Raw genomic sequence first — 22432 nt, forward strand, 5'->3', positions numbered from 1 at the left:
ACATTTCAGCAGTGCAGTGGTGGAGCACACCAGAGCTGAACGTGGCCGGCTCCCACAGACCAAGGTGTGGCCCTGGTGCCGCCTGGCTTGAGATGAGATCCTAGGGGAGCTTGGAGTACAGCCAAAGAGTAAGGCCTGCCCTTTGAGGCTATCATGAGGGGCAGGTAAGAAAGAGGGGGGCAGAGGACAAAGGGACTGGAGGGCGCCGTCTACAGGGCTGCTGGGAGGGGAATATTCCATTATAGGGTGGGCAGATAGAAGGGTGAGTTCCTTGGATACAGATCTGATTTCTGCCAGCCCAGACCTGGACTCGGTGGCCCTGGACACAGCAGATGCATGGATCAGCTCACAGAGGGTCAGGGGTTTCAAGTTGGGAGGGGAACAGGAAGAGAAAGAGTCCTGGCCACAGGCAACAGAGCCAACAGCTCCCTCACAAAGACAGACTGACCCCAGGCAACATGATCTGTTCATGGGGGTGGGAGGAGTTGCCGAGCCCAGCCACACAGCAGAAATGGGAGCATCCCCTAGAAAGCAATTCCTGCATTCATTTGCTTGTCCCGCCATAGTCTAGGAAAAAGGGCTGGCACAGGACTACCTGAACCTAGGATGCCTAGCATGGTTAGGGCCAATGTTTCTGAAACATGGCCAGGGTGGCACAGAGCAGGGCAGAAGAGCACACGGTAAATTCCCTGGGAAGTGAACTGGGCACAGGAGCCCCCCATGTATGGCGACAAGAGCCCCTGGACCACGTCTCTTGACAGTGTGGTCAAAGCAATGAAGAGGAAGCCCTATGTTCAATTAAAAATAAAAACCCAAGCAACACACAAGAGCCCTGTCTGCAGCAGCGTGTGGCACCGTGTGAGGCCCGGTGGCAGAGATCTGCAGGCCTGGGCTTTCTCTCACTGCAGGAGGACCCACCACCAGACTAGTGCCTGCTGGCCTGAGCCTCCCCATAGGCGTCACCAACCAAAAGGTCTAGGGCAGGTAGGGCAGGGGACCCTGGGAGGTCAGCTGCTCAGAAAGAGAGCCTGGAGGTTGTGCCTGGATCATGGGCTTAGCACAGAGATGGCACAGCTCCGAACTGGGAACTGGTGAGGAAGGAGGCTAGGTCCTGGGACACACCAGAGTCCCGAGAACAAAGGGAGATGCTGGGGACTTTTAGGAAAAGCCCTGGCGTGGTGGTGGGTGGAGACCTGCCCAAGGGAAAGACTGACAGATGGAAACGGCTCCTGGGAGGCACTCCAGAGAAGACTGAACATACAGGCGACCTCCACTAGTAAGAAGCCATGGGAGGGGCTGCCGGAAGAGCTCTGGCCCCCACGCAGAGCCTGGGGAAGCTCAGAAGGTAGCAAGACCCCACCCCCACTCCCCAGCAAGTCTCCGCACCCACGTGAGCTCACACAGCAGCAGCTCAGTGTATGTATGTCTAGGTCACGTGGGTAACGTGAGTGCAGCTGGGGACCTCTGAACCAGCTGTGCACACTCGATAGTTATGACAGCGTCAGGGGAGCCTGGGGAAGGGGTAACTTGCTACTCCTGTCCCGCAAGGATCTCCTGTGGTAGACGTGAAGTACCAGGTACACAGCAGGCTCCCGAGGCTGGATGAGAACCCACAGCATCATGTGAGGGTCAAGGATCCTCTCTCCATGTGTCCCCGATACTTTGCGACTCCCGGCATCCAGACTTGGCCTGTGCCTCATTTTGACCCCTTCTCCCATGGGTTCTTATGCTCCAAGCTGTCCTCCTCCAGCTGCCCAAAGCTTGAGAAAGCCACCACATCCTCCACGGTCACAACCACATCCTGGGTGCTCATGGTGAGGGGACAAAGGTTCCGTTCTCTGAACCCCCTCTTGCCATGCTTCTACCTCCCACTCATGTCTGACTCACAGGCATGTTGTCCTCCGCGACAATCAGCAGAGTGGCGCCTTACTTTCCAACAAATGCCTGAGATACCCACCCTTGAATGTCAAGGAACATGGCTAGGGGTGGAAGCCAGGACGCCCGAGGTCATCCCTGGTGCAAGGGACTGGCCAGCTAACAGAGGAGCAAGAGTGACTGTGGCCTTCCTTCCTGTTCTGGAAAAGTCAAATTTAGGGCAGAGAAGGGGATGCCTCGGGGAAGGTTCTGGGTGATGTGTGTTAGAACCGAGTGTATGCTGATATCAGCATCGAGGAGATCTACTACTGAGACATGGTGTTTCCAAGTCTCCTGTGAAGGGGCCAGGGCATCAAGAGATGCACACAGAGCCAGTTGTCTGGAGAGGCTGTGATGTCTCCTGTGGAGAATCGGTTCCACAGGGAAGAGGGAGCTAAGAGACTGGGGACTGAAAGGACCAACCACGTCCCCTCCACACTCCCTGGGGAATGCCCCACCCCTACCCTTTTGCCTTTAAGACCAAGATCTCCTGGTTGGTTTCATTGTCACCCTGGTCTGGCTGCAGAGCTGAGTCTTCCTGGACTGGCCCCTTGTTCCTCCCATTTTCCTTAAGTCACCCCCTCACCTGTTAAAGGGGGAACCTGCTATGCCCAGCCCCATCAGCCTTCTTCTAGATTCATCCTTTCCCGCCTTAGAGAGTGCAGAGCCCATATCCAGACTGTGGCCATGAGAAGTTCTGCAGGCAGATCTGGAGAGCAGCTCCATGTTGTAGTCAGAAGAGTCATGATTATCTAGAAGGCTAATGTTTTCTTACAGGAATAGCAATAGTTAATGGTAAAATTGCCCCAAGCTTTCAGCTCACCCTTTAGAGCCAGAAGGCCCATTCTGTGTGCTGACAAATGTAATCAATGAGGACCACTGTCTTCTGAAACCCAGAGTGAGGCCATAGGACTCCACCGGTCGCCTGTCAGGACAGGCACTCCCCTAGGCTGTGCATAACTGAAGAATACCCTATCGCAGCTCGGCTCCTCTCTACTACAGGAAAATGCCCCAGCTGAGCATAACCAGCATCATACACAGACAGAAGCTATCACAGGTCTAGGGCATCAGGTAGTGGTGGTGCTGGCCACCATCCTGGAGTGCGCTTGCCTCCGAAGCCTTAGAGATGTGGGCTCAGGGCCTCTCAGACAGCAGCCACCTCCGGGGCTAGGATAACCTCTGTCCCCAGAGGCTCTGAGACTGCAGGAGAGTCCCAGGAGATGAAGGCCATGACCACATCACAGGGATACCCAGCAGTTCCCAGGCACCAGGAAACAGCACTTGCTCTTCACCCTCAGTGATAGATGAGCCGCAGAGGAGCTGGGGTGATGAGAGCAAGGACGTCCTGAGAGCATGAAGCCAAGAGAATAATAACCCTCTGCACAGTTTTCCCCCTGTACCGGGTCTTCAGGGCATCTTCTGTCTGTGTGGGTGGCTCTGACGTCCCGAAGGCTCATCCTGCACAGTGCCAGGAGAACCAAGGGTTTTCATAATTTGACACCAGTGTTGGCAACCCAGCTTTTAAAAGAGGCCTGTCTGGAATCTTCTACCTAGCAGAGGATGTAAAATATACAACTTGGCAGCCTGAGGGACTGTGTCTAGATGAGACCATCTTCGAGGTCACAGAGCAAGTTTTAACAAACGTAACAGAGCTGAGAATGTCTAGTGTCTTACTAGGTAGCAGTCGAATAAAACTAGAAATAAGTAACAAGACAAACTACAAACTACACAACTGCTCAGACTGGACAATATGTGTTTGCGTACCTGCTGGGCAGACCCAGCAGTATGTTCTCACCTCCAGACCCACACTTGGGAAGCGAAGGCAGCTGGATTTCTGTGAGTCCCAGGCCAACAAGGGTTACATAGTGTGGCTCCTGCTTCCAAATAAAATAAAAGTATAGTCCAATTTCCTTAATGAATATAGACATGAAAATGCTCAATAAAATACCAGGCATGGTGGTGCATGCTTTTAATCCCAGCATTCAGGAAGCAGAGGTAGGTGGTTCTCTGTGAGTTAGAGGCCAGCCTGGTCTGCAAAGTAAATTTAAGGACAGAGAAGCCCTGCCTTGAAAAACCAAACCAAAATAAAACCTCAAAAACCAAAAACCTGCATATAGAATTCAAGAACACAGATTATATGCCACAATCAAGTTAACCCAGGGCTGCATGGTTGATTCAGCATATGCAAAGCAATACATATAATACAACATAGAAACATAGAAACTTAAGGACAGAATTCACCTGATAATCTCAGGAGATGGAGGAAAGGCCTTTGAGAAAGTTCAGCTCTGCTTCATGAGGAAACTAGGAATAGAAGGAACAGCTCTAATAGAGATAAAGGCTGTATACAGCAAACTGTAGGCAGGGAAATTTAAGGCATCTCCTGTAACATCAGAATGAGGTGACTATACCCACTCCTTTTTATTCTGTGTTTCTGTGTGTATACACATGCCATGTGTATGCATGCAGGCAAATGCCTGTGAGCAATGTTCATCTTACTGCTTTTGTTCAATATGAGGTCATAGCTAGAGTGATAAGAGAAAGCGATAAAAATGTAGACAGAAAAGGGAGAGGTCTAAGCATCCTTATTTTCAGCTGACATAATTCTATACGTAAAAGACCATGAGGATTCCCCGGAAAACTCTTAGATTTTACCTATACTTGTAGCAAAGCACCAGAAAGTGAAATCAACGTAAAAATTCAGTAGCCTCTCTATATACAAATAATCAACTTGTGAATAAAGTCAGGTAAAAAAAAATGCTATCTCATGTCAAAAAACTTAGGAAAGAAGAAAAGTAGGGAGGGAGGGAGGAAGGGAGGGAGGAAGGAAGGAAGGAAGGATGAAGGAAGGAAGGAAAGAAGGAGGAAGGGAGGGAAGGAGGAAGGAAGAAAAGGAGGGAAGAAGGATGGAGGAAGGGAGGGAGGGAGGAAGGAAGGACAAGGTAGGGCATTCCCTAGAAGGAGTAAACAATGGAAAATAGAAAAAAATATTAGATTAAACTCCAAGCACAGTTCTTAAAACCAGAAGAGCTAACAATTTCCAGGGAACTCTGATGGTGCTTCAGGTCCCACATGGTCCTGCATGGAGGCCTCAGAAGCCTTACAATTATCCCAGCAATGTGAGCCCGTGCTACCTTCATCCTGATGAGGAGCCTAAGAGATAGGAATCAGTCAGCCAAGGTCAACAGACCCAGGCTGGTGGACTGTGTCCTCTGGATGCTTGAAGAAGTCAGATGCTACTCAGGTCAAAAGACTGCTGGGAGAGGGAGAATCGGCCTCTCCCAGGGATGAGCCCCTTTACTGGTTATCCGATGCAAACCACACACACACAAACAACAAAATCGGACTCTGTAGGTTGTATTTATGTAATTGTGCTCACATGTATATACAGTAAACACACACACGTAACAAAAATAAGAAGAAAAAAGGCTATGAATTTGAGATGGGGAGGATATGGGAGGGAATGGGGAAGGAAAGGAGAGGGGGGAAAGTGATATAACTCTATTTTAATTAAAAATGTGTAAAAATCTTAAAAATATTCAAAGAAGAAGAGCCACCGCCACTAGCAAGGGATTCCAGAATGTCCCATAGATGGGCAGTGGAATGTTCCAACAATGCAAGACTTAAAATTGACAAACCACAATATGGTCCCTGACAAAGTGCAATTCCACCCAGAGAGTCATGAATGGTGCCGTCAGGATGGCTGCTGGGAACGGAAAACCAGAAGATAACAATTGCTGGAGGACGAGGGGAGAGTGTAAGCTGTAGGCAAAAGGCATGGGGTGGCAGGGCTGTGGTGGGAAACAACCCAGCGGCTCCTAAAAGAAACAAAGATAAAATTACCACGTAATGCAACACCCCCTATTCTGAGTGAGCGTCCAAGAGATCCGAAAGAGGCGTTTGCACACCGCATGGCTAGCAGGAACCAAGAAGCTGCTCAGCCTTTCCTTGGATAAAGAGATTATCAGGATATGGTATGTCTATGCAGGGGAATTCTATTTGACCTTCCAGAGGAAGGAAAACCTGACTCCTACTAAAATCCAGATGAGCCTTGAGGATGAACGCTGAAGGATAAATTCCGCACGATTCTATTCCATAGGTACCGCTGTAGTTAAAATCACTGCAGTAGTTTGAATGCAATTGGCTCCCATAAGCTCATAGAGAGTGGTGCTATCAGGCGTTACTGTGGGGGTGGGCTTTGAGGTCTTCTCTATGCTCAAGCTCTGCCCAGTGTCAGTTCACTTCCTGTTGCCTTCGGATCAAGATGTCGAACTCTCAGCTCCTCTTCAGCCCCATGTCCGCCTGCACGCTGCCATGTTCCACCATAACGAAAACGGACTAACCCTCTGAACTGAGAGTGAACCACTCCAATTAAACGTTTCCTTTATAAGAGCTGCCATGGCCATGGTGTCCCTCCACAGCAAAAGACACCCTAACTAAGACAATCAGAGAGATGGAAAGTAAAGTGGTGGCTGCCAGTGGCTGGGAGACGGGGGAAGGGGGAGTCAGTAGTTAGTGTTTAATTAGGACAGCTTTCCAGTCATTCTAGAGGTGTCTTGCTGAAGACTCCATGAATATAGTGGGTGCAGGTAACTGCACACTTGAAAGTGAACTCAGATGTCCTTTAGGGAACTTGGTTATTAACTTGGTTGGATCTGGAATCAACTAAGAGAAGTGTTTCTGGGTAGGTCTGTGTAGGGATTTTTTTCCAAGGAGAGAAAAGTCTTCCAGATGTGACCCGGATATAAAGAGATCCCAGGGAAAAGCCATTGCTTGCTGGCCTGTCTTCTCTTCTTGCAGGTGATCACATCTACTCTGCTGCCACCTCCGGCCTTACCTCCATCTCTCGCTGACAATAGACTCCAGTTTCTTTGGCTGTCCAATGTGGACTGAAGACCGGGGGCTCTCCAGGGATTGTCCCAGGCCTTTGGAACCAGGGACTGTGGAGGCTTCCAGTCTTGCGGACCGAGTAGCGAGCAGGTACTTCTTCCCAGAATGCAGTCAGCTGTTGCTGCACCACCCAACGCTCGAGGCACACACCAGTTTGGAAGTCTCCTTTCATGACATCTATTCATTCTATCTATTCTGCTCCTCTATAGAGCTGTGACTAAAACACGCACAATTAAAAGTAAAATGTCACAAGCAACGTGTGGGCAGAGGAGGCGGTGCTTTGCGCTCCTTGCTGCAGAGACTGCGGGGCTTTATGTGCACAAGCCCCCATCTGTCTCCTGCACACAAGGTTTAGTGACAGGAAGAATGGAGAGTTCCTAAGTGTGGGGTCTGCAAAGCTCACACGCCTGGACAAGCGAAGTGAACAAGGACACAGGACTACGATTTTTAACCTAACACTAGGAATGTCTTAACCGCTCGTGTGAGTGAGCATGCTCCGTCAGTCTTCTGCTTGGCTGAGCTCAGGGAGGTTTTGTTTGTCTTGTGCCCGCTGTTGGCATCTTCAGAATTTTCTGTTTGTGGATTCTATTTCCTCTTTGGCATAGAAAGCATTTGGAAAACAATTTTTAAGAGTCCCAGTGGTTGGGAGTTTTAATTAAAGGACTGGAATCAACACACTGCGTTCTTCCTAGGGGCTCATGGCGGTTCACAAAAGTCAGTGTGTAGGGGTAAGAAGTCACCTCCTGGTCACTCTAAGTGGGAGGCTCTGGCAGAACTGTCTCCTTCCCAAACAGGGTACAATAAAACCAGTAATGACTGTCTGGGACCCCCAAAGCCTGAGCCCCTAGGAATTTTAAACACTGTTTTCCAAATGCTTTCTGTGTCAAAGGGGAAACAGAAACCACAAACAGAAAATTCTGAAGATGACAACAGTAGGCACAAGACAGACAAAACCTCTCTGACTTTAGTCAAACAGGAGACGGACTGAGCATGCTCATTCACACGAGTAGATGCATTCAACGAAAATCGATCAGGTGACTTTTCAGAGGAAAAAGCATTAGGATACTAGGCAGTGTTTGTCCTGAAACATAAAGATGCCAGTTCATAATATGGGACCAAGAAAGGAGAACATCCACAGATACGGAAGGAGTTAGAGAAGGGACCTCCTAAACAGCACTCCTAGATGAGCAGGGGACTTGTAGCTTTATAGATGGGGGATATCATAACTTGAAAACGTCACATGATAGAGATCAAAGATGCTGGAGTTTGGATGTGGAAGGTCCTGATGAAACGGTGCTGCAGTACCGAGGTGTGGCTTTGGGGTGGGGCAGTGATGGGATCTTATGTGATAGACTCTTGGGAGGCGATAGGAACTCTGAAGGAAGTAGAACCTCAGGGACTAGAGCCTGTCCCTAGCCCTTTCCTCCGCATCTCCCTCAGCCTCCTTTCTGCCATGACTTGTGTAGCTGTGTTTACCATATGTTCCTGCCACCATATTCTGCCTCACCACTGTCCAGTGACCACAGGCTGAAACCTCTGAAAGCCTGAGGCAGAATAAACCTTCCTTCTTCAAGTTGGCTTTGTCAGGGATTTGGCTACAGGGGTGAAACATCAGCCATGCTGCCTAGTTTTAAGTCAACCGGACTCAAGTTAGAGTCTCTTGAGGAGCGGAAACAGCAGTGAGAAAACGCTCCCAGCAGACTCTCCTGTGGAGGATTTTTCTTGATCGATGATTGACGTGAAGGCCTCGGCTTACTGTGGGGTATGCCATCCCGGAGCTGGTGGTCCTGGTTCCCTGGGTCCTTGTTTGGAAAGCAGCCATGAGGAGCTAGCCCCAAAGCAGCATTTCTTCAAGACCTCTGTGTCAGTTCCTGCCTCCAGGTTACTGCCCGACTTCCTTAAATGAGGGTCTATAAGCTGTAAGATGAAGCAAACCCTTTCCTCCCCAAGTCGCTTTTCATCGCACTCATAGAAACCTAAATAAGACAGAAAATGTCACCAGGAGTGGAATATTGCTGTGACAGACATGACCATATATTTGGGGGAGGATTGGGGACGTCTTTTGCCTGGAAAAGTCACTGGGTGTTCAGAGCTCAGTGAGCTGCCCTAAGAACCGAGAGGAGAAATATAGGCGCAGTGCAGATGAGAGAGGCCTGGCTTGGGAAGTTTCAGAGGGAAGTAAGACTCTATTGGGGCCATTTAATATTTCGAAATAAGAAACTGTGGTTCCGGAGAGTGCAGGCTAGAGGTTCAGCTGTGATTGACAAGGGACCCGAATCACTGAAGTGAAACCCCTCGCTTTGCTGAGACGGTAAGTGGCAGCTGGAGCTGCGAAATTAGAGGTGACCAAGAACAGACCAACATTATGGAAGGCTGAAAACCTGGGAGTGTGTTTCCTCAGGATCAGCACATAGAAGTCCTGGGCCAGAGGGGCGGAGGCAGTGTCTCGTGCTGGCAGCTGAACTTGGTAGAGGAAGAGTCACCCCAGGCGGTATTGGTTTTGAAGGCGTGGAGGAGTCACGCAGAGCAGATGAGGCCTGAGGCTGTGTGGCAGGGCTGGGGTCCCAGAGAAGAGGCTGGAGGAGGCGACTGGTAAAGGTGCAGATTCAGTCGCACTGGGGGCTTGAGCATTTTGGGGAAGATAACCGTTCCTTTCCGTGTTTTTGGTTGCAGGGTTTATCGAAGGGGTAAGCTATACAATGTTGATTGTTCCTCTGGGATCGAGGGCTGATTGGAGACTATGCTTCGAGCTTGAGGGACTAGGCTGATAATTGCTAATCCTGCAAAGGGTCCAGATTCAAAATCCAAAGTGTGGTTTCTACTCAGTGGGAACTGCTTCTGCATCATTAGGGGAAACATCTTAAGTCAAACCATGGTAAGTCAGGAACCACCTGCTGAATGGGACAGGGGAAATGACACATTCCTAAGCAAGCAACAGAGGTCACTGCAAAGATACAAAACCCCAAGCAGCAAGACAGCTGTGGAAAACCCCTCCAAGGTGGTCAGTCACAGTCCCCAGGGAGAAAGGACTCTCAGGTCCTCCTGGAACCGTCTCATCCTGCCAGCAGCCTGTCTTGGTATCTAGGGTTAGAGGTGATGTTGACATGGTTTGTGTGGAAGGGAACCTCATTCCGGGAGATAAAGCTACAGAAGAAAGGACCTCACTTAGGAATAGTGAGTAACAAAGGCAAGAATGAGCAGGAGGCGACGGGCAGCTGGGGCCTCAGGAGCCCTGCTCGGTCGGTCGGTCGGGAAGGGAGAAGCATCTTGCGGCCGTCTCTATTATCGCTCTCAGGAGGTCAGCAGGGCAGGCTGCTGTGGGCATGTTACTAGTTCTTCCTTCACGTGACAAAACAACATTTCATACGTGGAAAGACCCTGTATCCTCCACCCTTCTGTCCTCCTCGCTATGGACAGAGATGATAAAAAGCCCCTGAGCCACAGGAGACAGGCAGACTTACTGCCGCAGCCTTCCGCAGAGGAGGACTGCTCTGGCCAGCACCCCACTTCGGTGTGGGGAAAAAAATCAACACCGAAAGCCATGAAGCCTGGAAGGCGGAGCTTTCCTAGCTGTAGTTGGCATAGTGGCCTGTTTGGAAAGCCTCGGGAGGAGCTCAAATACGAAACAAGAAACAGAGAAGGGAGACACCACGCAGGGCACACACAGTGTCCACTGGGCCTTAGGGCATGGCTTAGTAGGCAAAGGTGCTTATCATCAAGTTGAGGACCTGAGCATCAACCCCTGAAAGGTGACCTCTACCTTCAGTTGTGAACCATGACACACTTGCCCTCCCCCACCGCACACACACACACACACACATACACACACACAAGCAACCAAATGAATACATTAAAAGAATGAATACATTTTTAAAAGTGTGTTTTTTAGCCTCACTCAGGAATGAATCAAGGGAGCCCGTTCCACTCACAGCGGCAGCCAAAAGCCCGGGACCTGCAGAGAGGAGCCAGTCCACGAGTCCTTGGCTGGAGACACAGTGGAAGGATGGACTCTTGGGCAGAGGGTCTCAACGCCAGCATTTTTTGATGCTAAAGTTCAGTGCCATTACAATTAAGTTCCCATTCTTCCCCAAGTCACTGAGAACGTCATGAGAGAATCACCGGCGAGACAAGGTCTGCGTGAGTCAGTCAAAGGTTAACACAGGGGAAACCACGACAGACGTACCCTTGGGCCTTACTCACGTTCATATGTGACCCAGATATCTGTTTGATCTCTCATGACATGTCAAGCTGTTCAGCAGCGCCTGGGATGGTCTCTGTCTATTCTCCCGTGGCTGCGGGAGCGGAAGTAGAACCTGTGGTCACTCTCTCTCTGGCGCCTTCACCTGACTCAGTGGACTTGGCCTCCCCGTCCCAGGCTTGCACAAACGCCAGGACCTGTCTCCCGCCACTATCCGCAGCTGGCCCCCTCTGCCCGAGGCTTTGGCATCGCCAAGGCGACTGCCCTAAGTCTCTCTCCTGGCTATGCCTTTCCCGTGAACCCTCTATTTATATAGACACCAGCTATCACCCTACTCTCTAGTGAGACCTGCCTCCAGGCTGCAGGGGTAAACTGTCACATTCAGCACATAAAGGACAGGATGTCCCCTCTCCATTCAAATGTAAGAGAATCTTCAGAGGATGAGTATGGCCCCAATATTGCCTATCCTGAAACGCCTGTCTGAAATTCCAGTTTACCCAAGACTGCTATCCTAACACCTTTATCATAGGGGTCCTTCCCCACCCAGGTCTGGACAGCTTCAGCACCTGTAACCCACCAGCCCATGATGGGGTTAGCTCAGCGCTCCTATAAGACAGGGCTCAGTCAGCAAACATTTCCTTCAAGCTCCCATTGTCCTCTAAGTGCCAAGGGAGCCTCAGTGGCTCCCTCCTAGCTTTACTTCCGTCAATATGACTTCCAGAACCAGGCTCTTCGCACGCCCGCCCCGTGCTGAAGTACCTCAGCGCTCCACCAATACCCCAGCTCCATTCACCAGGTCCCCTCCTCACAGCCCGCTTCTCACACTGCACTCAGTTGCTGTGGGATCCACAGACATTGGTTTTAGGATTCACAGACGCACAAGCCCCTAGTGGGAAATAGAGTGGCGTTTACTTACAAACCACCAATCTGTTCCAATAATCCTGAAGAGGATTAGGATGCACAATGCGATATACATGCTAGGGGAATGATTGTTATACCACCTATTCCCTGTTTGTACTTGTTTAGCTGCAAGGGGTCTGTGTGTGTAGGCACTGGTGTGAACACAGGTGTGAGCACAGGTGTGGGGCGCTCGAGGACAACTTCCTGGATCGAGGCAGATCTCTTCGCTGCCTTTCTGCAGCACCCAACAGACTAGCATGCCTGAAAGCTTCCGGACTCCCGTGTCTCCCATCTCCCCTTAAGAGCACTGCGATGACAGACTTTTGAGCTAAGTGTTCTGGATTGTGTGTGGGTTCTGGGGATTCAAACTCAGGTTCCCAGACTTGGGCAACTATGATTTTACCCACTGAGCCATCTCCCTAGTTATGCAATATTCTTGCTGTTGTTGATGCATTTTGATGATTTTGAGACAAGGTCTCTCTGTGAAGTCCAAGCTGGTCTGTTCTGCAATCCTTCTGTCTCAGCCTCCTGAGTGCTGGGGCTATAGCTGTGGGCCGCCATTCCGAGCTTAAAAGCACACTGAGCACGTGGCTGGTTGTAGTAGCAGATAAAGAGGTGAAGGCAGAGGGGCAACTGTGGTCGAAATGGAGGCATTACTCCACCTTGGGACCATGGCCATTTGGGGACATATCACTGTCACAGGAATGGGGACATGTCTTGTGCTATGTAGCAGCACCCAGGCTTCTAACCCTCTTTGTGTTGGCCTCTGAGCTCTGGGACACGTAGAAGATTGGACACTTGCCTCAATTCCTGGAGTGGGATCCCACTGGGGCTCCAAAGGTCTGAGGAGTACACCTGCTTCTCTGATTCCTGGATGGGAAGCCTGTGGCCTGCAGGCCACACACGGGCAACTGGCACTCAGAACCACTCCGAAAGCAGACCCACCTTATTTAGGGCTCCAGAAGACGACTGTCCAGCCTGTGACCATTCCCGTAGCCAGCGCCCCACTGGAGGTACAGCCCACCATGGGATCTCGGCAAGGAGGGGCTGTGGGCCTGAGGGAGGGCTGGAGGGTGAGGCTTTAGGGAGCCGCTCCCTGGCTCAGCATTTTCACTGGAATTCATACCACATGTGGTACCCACGTCACACACTCTTCCAGATGCCAGTTTAGGATTGATCAGAAACTATGAAATTGGTTCATCCTGGGGTGTGTGTGTACGGGGGAAATCGCTAGAGATTTTCCAGTGAGCTATTTGGCCCACGTAAGGATTGCGTCTAAAAAAACGTTTCCCTATGTTACATACGACTCCCTGCAGCCTAGCATGGATGGAAACTCTGTTCTGCAGCCCCGGGCTGGACTGACTGACATCTGCACACAGACCCAGTATGCGTGCAGGGAAGGGCAAACACCCGGGGATTCTTCTCTTCCTCCAAGCTCACAGGGCTAGCAGACAGACATGGTGATTCGATTAGCAAGTGGGAGCCCCTGGATCTGGACTCCGGCGGCTAGAACTACACCCAGATTAAAAACAGCAACAAAATCACACTCTTGACTTCCTGGGATGCTCACTTCATTTGCTGTTTGTATATAGTTTAACAAATAGTCCAGCCTCTTAATCCCGCCCCCCCCCCCCCACTTCTAGGTTTCCAGCATGAGAGACGAGAGATGCATGTGTTCCCAGGTACAGAAGGTTTGGGAGCTGATAGTGCAGCAGTGGCTGGCAAACCCGAGTGAAGTTTGCAAAAAACGGGAGCTGGCAAAGCAGTCACTCAAGTTGTCCAAGCTGGTTTGCCTTGGAACCACAGCTCACATCTTTTCTGACTGCTGAAGAAGAGCTTTTTGATGATTATGCATGAGATTTTTTTAAATGCACGCGGTCTTCTATAAACACAACAAAACACACAGGGTACTCAGGGAGAAAAGAAAACGATACATCTCTGATATTTTGCTAACTACAAATAAAGCCAGCAGGTAGAATAAGAAAAGAACCAGCTCATTTATAAAACTGTCCCAGATAAGACCTTAGCCCTGAAGATTAGCATACTTTAAAGAAAACCAGAAACCCTTCCACACAACCATTCAGGATCTCAAACTCTATCACCAAGGAGATCTGGCCAGTAGCAGGGCCCGGGGTAGAACAGTGTGAGCTCAGAGATTCTGCTCATCACAGCTGGGCTCCAAAGACATTAATTCACCGATAACCTCATAAAGTTGTGTTTGTTCTCCCAAGACATAACATCGCCAGACCACTCAGGGCTACGTCAGGAGCACAGGACATTGGACTGCGAGAAGAGTCCTTTTCCTGGTAAACACAGGAGGTGCTTATATGTGGTCAGACATAGTGTTCTATTTACACAAGCCTCTCCAGGGTGCAGACTCCCGGGTAACTGGTAAACAACCTTTATTTATTTGCTTACCCTAAAATAATATTTCTTTATTTTGCTCAACTAGCTCTCTGCCTTGCTAATACAGAAATGCTCACTTCATAGGAAACTGAAGCTAAAAGTGGCACAAAACCAAAACTGAATACAGCTGAAGACATCAATATTGTTTTAAGGTTTTGCTTCTCATATGAATTTAGCCAGGACTTGTGAGGAGCAGGATCCACCTTCAGATTCTATTACATAGAGAAAGACTTCTGCAGACCTGGCACTCCTTGGTGGGGTTTACAAACAGGTAAGATCTGCCCAGCAAACAAAATGTCTCTCAGTGCTGTTCCTGCCCAGGTTCCACAGACTGGCCACACTGTCCTGAGTCTTTGGCTATAAACAGTGCCTGTGGCCAGTCTTTACCGGCCCCAGAGCCCAAGCAGCAGGTGCCTCTGACCAACACCATGGGTGTGGGAAGAGACCACAAGAAATATTAAGCCACAGGCCTTCTCAGGGACACTGACGGACTTCTTGCTTTGCTTTCGTTAAAAAGTAGCTAGCTGTGTACCTGAAATATGTTCAGTAGGTGTGGCGACCCAGGGTCCTGACAGTATTCTGCCAGCATTCCAGACAAGGGAAGTGAGATGGGCAGTTTCTTGTTGGTCACCCCTGGGCTGCAGTTCACCATCACTCTAAAACAGAAACCCGCTACGTCTGCCACCTCTAATTTTTATTAGCCGCAAGTTAACAAGCCCACAAGAAAATCCCCATGGAAATGGCCTCGACAAGCAACTGCCGTAGGTGATAGTCAGGCTTCCAGCAACAGCTAGTGCCCAGATCCCCGAGCTGTGGCTCTGATGGGAGCTGCTGCCGGCTCAGGGAGCTTGCATCAGCTTGGAGCCCGCAGGAAAACTGAAGCGATCCGGGCACTCCCATCCCTCCCCGAAAGCAAGCTGTCCATTGCATGGACAAAAGTTGCTGGTGCCTTCGGATGGCGGGCTGGGTGATGTGCCCAAGCGGTTCCGTCTCCGTGGCAGCGTTAGGTGCATTCTTTGTGCTGCCCTGGCGGAGCTCACGCTCTGAGTAAGGTGAAAGGTGCATTCAGGTGTTGCCCTCCCGGCCCCAGGTCACCGCCGGTGCTGCAGGCAGCCCGGGCTACTCACCCAGCAGCAGCCAGAGGCCGCGCCGCGGGAGGTCACGCAAGCCGGGGGCCATGGTGAGAAGAGCCCCGGCCGTCCCAGCGCCTTGCCGAGCTCTGAGCCCGCTGGAGACGCGCCGGGGGGCGGGAGCTAGGGAGAGGCCGCGCCCGGCCCACTGCGGCTCCCACGCCCCGCTGTCGAGGGCGGAAGCTGGCAGGCGGCACCTGAGACTGGAGCCGCAGCTGGGACTGGAAGGGAGGCTCCTGGAATGGGCTTGGAGGGTCTCCAGGTCCTTAGACCCGCAACTTTCCCTAAGGGCCGGTTTCCGCAGCTCTATCCTGTGGTCTGCTTGGGAAACAGCCAGTTGTCCTGTCTCAGAGTGGTGGGGACAAACAGCCCTACTGTAGCTTCAGGACAAGGAGTGGAACCTCGGGAAGGATGGCCAGAGGGAATAAGGCTCCTTGGAGGGACAAAGTTGCATTTGCCCGCAGTTGGTGTCATATTAAGGTAGGGCAGCAAAGTCCATAAATACTCAACTCAGGGACAAAGGAACTGTTAGGTAAAATGTGACAGACTTCCGTTGGGGTTGGCTACTGGCCATGACTGCATACAGAATAGACCAGTAGTGGTAGGGGAGTTTTAGGTGTGTTAATATAAGCGAGAAAGGCCGTGTAACACTGGCATGTTGGGAAACCTGGGGCAGATGCCCAGAGTACAGGGTAGGGCCGGAGCTCCACAGTCGTGGAGGCAGCAGCTCAGAGTATCTGAAGTCTGCACTCTGCGGCTTCCCTGGTGCCTGGACTGCAGGCAGCTTTCTCAAGTTGAGCAGGTGATCTCTGGCTCCAAGCAATGACAGAGGCTTCACTCGGGCTAGCTGGCACACTATACTGCTGGGTGGCCAGCATTACTCAGAGGAAAGGGAGCAACACTAAGAGGTTGCTGCCACCTTCTGGCCAACTGCTCAGGGCCCTTAACAGTCATCCTGAACACAGTACACCAGAAAGACATTTGAGATCTGCACATCTAAGACTTGGGGGTCCCAAATGTCCTAAAATCGACGGGACATGGAAAAGAGAACACACTCTTTTGACGCGGTCAGCCCTTTGCTTTGAACCGTATGAAGACCCTACCAGGAGGCCAGTCTCCTGGCGTTGACAGACACGGGAGTACGGGCAAGTCGGTGCTGGGAAACTGCTGAGCCTTGCCTTGTAGCAATCAAATTTGTGGGCGGCTCTTATTTTAAGTCTGCAGATGGGATCTAGCCTAAGAGGTTCCCCAGCAACTGCCATGAGTGTCTCCCAATTCACACACAGAGGAGCAACTCTTTGACACCTGTCCGACAAGTTGGCCCATTCAAGTCTATGGATTTACTCCGGCTGCCAACAGGTAATCAGTAGCATTAAATTTTCCCTCCCCCAGGGGGTCCACGTGCTGACAGCGTGTTAAACACTGGCAGGGGAAGAGAGGCTAAACGCTTGCCGGCATTAATGGTGGAAGTAAGACGGTCTACAGGTCGGTATTACATCTTCAGTGGACACAACGTTCCCACGTGGACATTGTAAAGTATCTACACTTCACAGGTGTCACAGTGGACAGTGCAGGGAGCCCCAAGAATAGAAACAGGGCAGCAGGGGACTGCCCGCTAAGTTCCCAGACCACAGCAGGGGGAGGAGAATCGGAGTCCGGGGAAGCAGTCCACGTTACAGACAGAGAGAGCTGGGAGGACACAGCTGGGAGATCCGGGGTGCAGGCTTCACATTCGCATGTAAGGACACTACCCGAGTCGAGGAGAAGAACCAAAGGGCTTTACTCACAGTCTGGAACGGTCCACTTCCCACCACTGCAGAGGGACCAGAGTACACAGAGCAGAGGGGAGGAGCCAGAGCAGGACTGACTGCCTCAGCACCAGAGAAAACCAGGACAGCTTTAGGGAAGCCCGCTGGAGCCCACAGCCAGAAGCAAGACCACACAGCACATGGCTCCTTGTCACTACTCCAGCCACAATAGGCTTATAAAATAACAGTGCATCAGAGGGCTGTGACCCCACCTCGAGTGGCCTGATTTATGTGACTGTCGTCCTGGAAGACTGTGAAATACACCCAAGAAGCTACAAAACCCAGAATATCAACGACCCCCAAACACAAGAATCCTGAGGAAAATGTAGTAAGGTATATAGCACATGCAATTGCTTAAATGCCAGTAACCTCAGCAGCAGCCAGAGGAAAGTGTCACAAGTGGACAAGGGGACGTCTTCAGGCACAGGTGGGAGGAGCACCAACCATTTCAAGCTTGTCCCCCTCCACTGGCCAGCAGGAGGCCAGAATGTGGCCACTGTCACTCCGAGTCAGTGGCTCTACAGCACAGCTGTTCGCACAGGACTGACAGAAGGCGTCTTGGAAACACTCAGACTCAAGCATCAGCTTGTCAAGGCCCTCAAGGGAGCCGCTGCTAAAACCCCAATCTTCAGGGCTCGCAAGCAGCTTAGAGCTTCACTCTCTCAACAGCACCCCAGGGACAAGCAAACGAGAACCCTCAAGTGAACTGTCCACTTGACAGAAAATAATGCTCTCAGCATCACTGGGACACCTCAGCAAGCCAGCAAGAGACAAAATTACAAGCCCCGGCTGCTCACAGTCCAGCCCATCCAGCACCAGTTCAACACTTAGCAGAGAACAGGGGCAGAGTGAGAAAAGCTGGGAGACAGGAGATGGAGGCTGGCTAGGGGCCTGGGGAGAGGTAGAAATATGGCCAGAAAGTTAACGTCCTCATGATGTAGAAATGCAAGCAAAAACAGTCCCCTAAAACCACGCAGCTGGACGAGAGAAGTCAGCTCTATCCAGACCTATACAGATGACTAAGTTTCACAAATGTAATGGAAGGGATCCTGTACACACACCACACACACACACACACACACACACACACACACACACACACGTGGTGGCATATGCCTTTTAACCCCAGCCCTAAAGAAGCAGAGGCGGGTGGATATTTCTGAATTCAAAGCCAGCCTGTTTCACATAATAAGTTCCAGGCTAGCTAGGGCTCTATAGTGAGATCCTGTCTCAGACAAACAACAAAACCTCAAACAAACCAAGCAAATGCACAACCACATAATAAACATATTAAGGCACAATCACACTAGAGAACAAGGGACACTAATCTATGTCAGTTTAGAAATGCAGCTGACGGCATTCTGAAAGGCTGAAGAAAAACAAGGGTTTCCAAATGCTGCATGCTAGCTTGTTTCTCACAGGACGATGGTTTGAAACCCAAAGCCCTTGTGTACAGACTAGAATTGGACAGATCCATGGCAACCATGAGCCAAGTTTACAGAGAGAACAGACATGCAAGGCATTGTCAGGAAAGTACATGGGCACAAGCACCGCCTCCAACCGTAGAACAAGTACAGGGCACGTGGCCCAACAGAGAACCCCTCTTAGCTGTGGCTTAAGAGCCTCAGGCATACAATAGTGAGAGTCCCATTGGCCACATGCCTTCCTAAATGCTGTTCTCCCAGAAAACAATTTGTTGGAGCAGGGGTTGTGCGAGATGAACCGAAAGACCTTGTGGTGGCAGAAACCAAGCATTCAGAAGAAGACAGAACCCACCCTAAGGGACTCAAGTGCTAACACCGGCCTAACGTGAGCAGTGCAAGACTCAGCTGAGGTACTTGAACTCAGAGAACAAACTGACTTCAGAGTTCTAATATTGCTGAGCAAGCAAGAGCAGCGTCCATGCAGAAGTGATGGAGAGCCCGTCTCCACTAGACACTGCAGGAAATGATTCCAGCAAAATGTATCAGTAGTACCGGAATCAGTAAACAGACATTTTAGATTCTTGTAAAGCTTCAGAAACTCCACTACAGCAAAAAGACCCTCTTAAATGAGTGGTTAGGATCACATGTGCTTAGGCAGAGGGAACAGGCTTCTGGGTCTAGTCACCAACGAGTAACCAGATGAAAAGATGGTGTGTAGACTAACCAGCAAATGTCAAGGTCATGGACCCCTAGAAAACGCTGAAGAACTGCCATGGCCAGGACAGGATAAAGAAAACAAGCAGCAGCCGAGACCGACAGGGGCAAAGAGCAGAGGACCTGGGGTTGATTCCCAGCACCCAGACAGCCAACCACCACCACCTGTAACCTGCCAGATACAAGACCCTCTGCTGGCCTCTGTGGGCACCAGGGATGTAGTAGTGCACAGATAGATTTGCAGACAAATCTACCTACAAATTCACCTACAAATAAAAACATGACCAGACGTAACGTGGGGTGAAGCACTTGATAGTACAGAGAGATAGAGCAAGGACAACAGGCACTGTCAAATCAAGTTGTCTATGGGCAGCAAGGCTAATTTCTTCATTTAAATTATTTAACAATGGATATGCAGGTTTCTTTTAGGAGAAGCAGTGTGAAGGGCATAAACATGTATTTTTATAGCTTTCTTCTGAAATTACCACAGAAAAAGCTAACACATATTTATTGAGCATTTACACACTGCCTTGTGTGCCCATTTCCCAGTAGTTTGTTTCCAATCATTTTATGTGTATGGGCGATTTGTCTGCTTATATATCTGGGCACCACTTGTATACCTGGTGCCTGCTAAGGCCAGAAGAGGGTGATAGCCCCTGGAACTGATTACAGATGGTTGTGAGCCACCATGTGGGAGCTGGGAATCAAACCCAGGTAGGTCCTCTGCAAGGGCAGCCAGTGCTGAGCGATCTTTTTAGCCACCTCACAGTGGTTCTTAGACAGCACTTTCTCCAGGGGTGAGGAAGCCTTCAAATTGGACTCACGGTGGTGCTGGAAGCATTTTAGGAAGAGCCTGTGGCCCCATACTCTGTGGTTCTTCAGCCCATTTTCTGGCACCTCTCCTCAGGGATGCCCACAGGTAACCACGCTGGAACAGGAAACCAGATTCCAGTGTTCACAGCTTGCATTCTGACACAGCCTGTGGCTGAAGATAAGGCCTACATATGATAAACGAAAGCCACATGCAACAGTCAATGTCCGTAATATGAGTAAGGAAATATTCTCCAATCTGTCAGCCCCAACTGTCACATTAGAAGTGAGGTCTGTGTTCTCATTAGCAGCCTGGGGAGTTTACATCACTCAAGGCAGCTCTAGTGGAACTTTCCCCCAAGCCTGAAAATGGAGGCAAAGATACATAAAGCAATCCTACAGTGATGGTTAGTGTTAACTGAGGAGTTGACAGGATCCGAAATCACCTGGAAGTGGGCCTTGAGCAAACACGTGAGGACTGGGTTAGATCCATCTCATCCGCGGGTGGGGCCTCCCTGGGCCAACATCCTGCAGTGTGTAAAATAGAGTAAGCTAAGCAGAGCATTCACATATGGTGACATGACCAGCAGTTTCCGGCTCCTGCTGCCTCCACCTCCCACCACGATGGACTGTCCGACTGTGAGCTGTGGACCCTTTGTCCTGCTGCATCCACCTCCCACCATGATAGACTGTGAGCTGTAACGGACTTTTTGTCCCTAATCTGCTTCTTGAGACTACTTCATCACAGCACCCAGGAAAGGTGCCTATTGCTTTCTACTGCTGATGTACCATCACTACAAACCGGCAGTTTTGGCAATTCAAGTGTGATACAAGTGTGGAGGCCAGGAATCTGATGCAGGTTCTGTGGGCGAAAACCAAGGAGCTACAGGGCTTCCTTCCGGTGCTCCAGAAGAACGCATTGCCCAGGCCTCTCCACTGTTGGAGGAGACTGCAGTCCTCGACTTCTGGCCTTTATTGCTTCAAAGGTAGCAAGTGCAAGGTTAGTCCTCCCCACTTGTCTCATCCCTGGCTATTTTCAGAACCACCCGGGCAATCCAGGACCACCTCTCGCAGCAGGGCCAGCACCAGCAGCCTTCCTTGCATTCATCATCAATTCCCTTTGCCATAAAGAACACGCCCACACGTTCTAGGAATGAAGACAGGACACCTTAGAAGTCCATTCATGCCTGCATAGTGAATTTGTTTTCTATAATCCTCTTAAATGTAAAACAATTTTTGCTGGGGCTAGAATTCAAAGCCTTACTCATGCTAGGCAAGCACCCTACCATGCTAGACAGCAATGGTCAGCTGTGACAAGCAGTACCCACAGTACAGGTTAGGAGTGACTTCTAATACTATGTGCTATCCACTCACTATCTCCTATGGCCGGAATCAGGGAAGTTACTTGTTACCTGCTGTAACTAAGCCCTCTTCGTTATTTTGATACTATGGTATCAAAGAAAAGCCATTTGTACAACACTGAAGTATACTAAAATTATGTGAAATTTTGCCTTTGAAGATATTTGGAAACGTTTTAATTTGGTCAGTCTTAAAAAAATTCAACACGTAGCCGGGTGGTGGTGGATATTTAAAATGCTTCTTGCTTGATGTTTGCATTGTAGTTTCATCTTTCTTCATGTTATGACCTTTTCTTTCTTCTACACAATACTTGATAGTTGTTCTTATTGTAAATAATTTTATGTTAGAATTATCACCTTCATATTTAGAAAAGAAGGGTAAGGGTTGTGGGATTTCTATCCATTTAGCCAATAACTTTTGGGGAAGCAAGCCTAGGGCGAGGTCCTGTCTGCCTACAGGATAACTTATAAAGCTGACGAGGGGGTCTCAGGCTCTTTTGCTCCCACACTCTTGAGTGGTGGAGTGGAGCAGGCAGCTTTGCTCTGGTATTCTTCACCCCTGGGCAGAACGTCTGGATGGAGGCAGCTGGATCAGCAGCAGCATCTAACCTGCTCTGAACCAGTGAGTATACCTATTTCATACCTACTAAATGCTTGAGAACCTTTACCAGACTCTCATGGATTCATACTACACACGCCTTTAATCCCAGCACTCGGTAGGAAGATGGCAGGTGGATCTCTGAGTTTGAGTTCAGCCTGGTCTACAGAGTGAGTTCCAGAACAGTCAGGAATACACAAAGAAGCCTTGTCTCAACCAAACAAACACAAACAAGTATAATTATATAATATTAGAGACTTTAGAACATAAGTAAAAATTGAT

General features: G+C 50.0%; 1 protein-coding gene across 1 annotated transcript in view; it reads right to left on the reverse strand.

Annotated features, from left to right (window-relative positions):
- The window catches only part of Ramp1 (receptor activity modifying protein 1), a 48738-nt gene extending 33143 nt beyond the window's left edge, over positions 1-15595 (reverse strand). Inside the window, exon 1 of the mRNA XM_050163090.1 lies at positions 15436-15595. Coding sequence (XP_050019047.1) covers positions 15436-15487 — 52 coding nt within the window. The 5' untranslated portion in view covers positions 15488-15595. The remainder of the gene's footprint in view (positions 1-15435) is intronic.
- Between the last annotated feature and the right edge of the window lie 6837 nt (positions 15596-22432).

Source organism: Alexandromys fortis, unplaced genomic scaffold, assembly GCF_014885135.2.
Source record: "Alexandromys fortis isolate MF-2015 unplaced genomic scaffold, M_Fortis_MF-2015_v1.1 scaffold_139, whole genome shotgun sequence".
Lineage (NCBI taxonomy): Eukaryota > Metazoa > Chordata > Mammalia > Rodentia > Cricetidae > Alexandromys > Alexandromys fortis.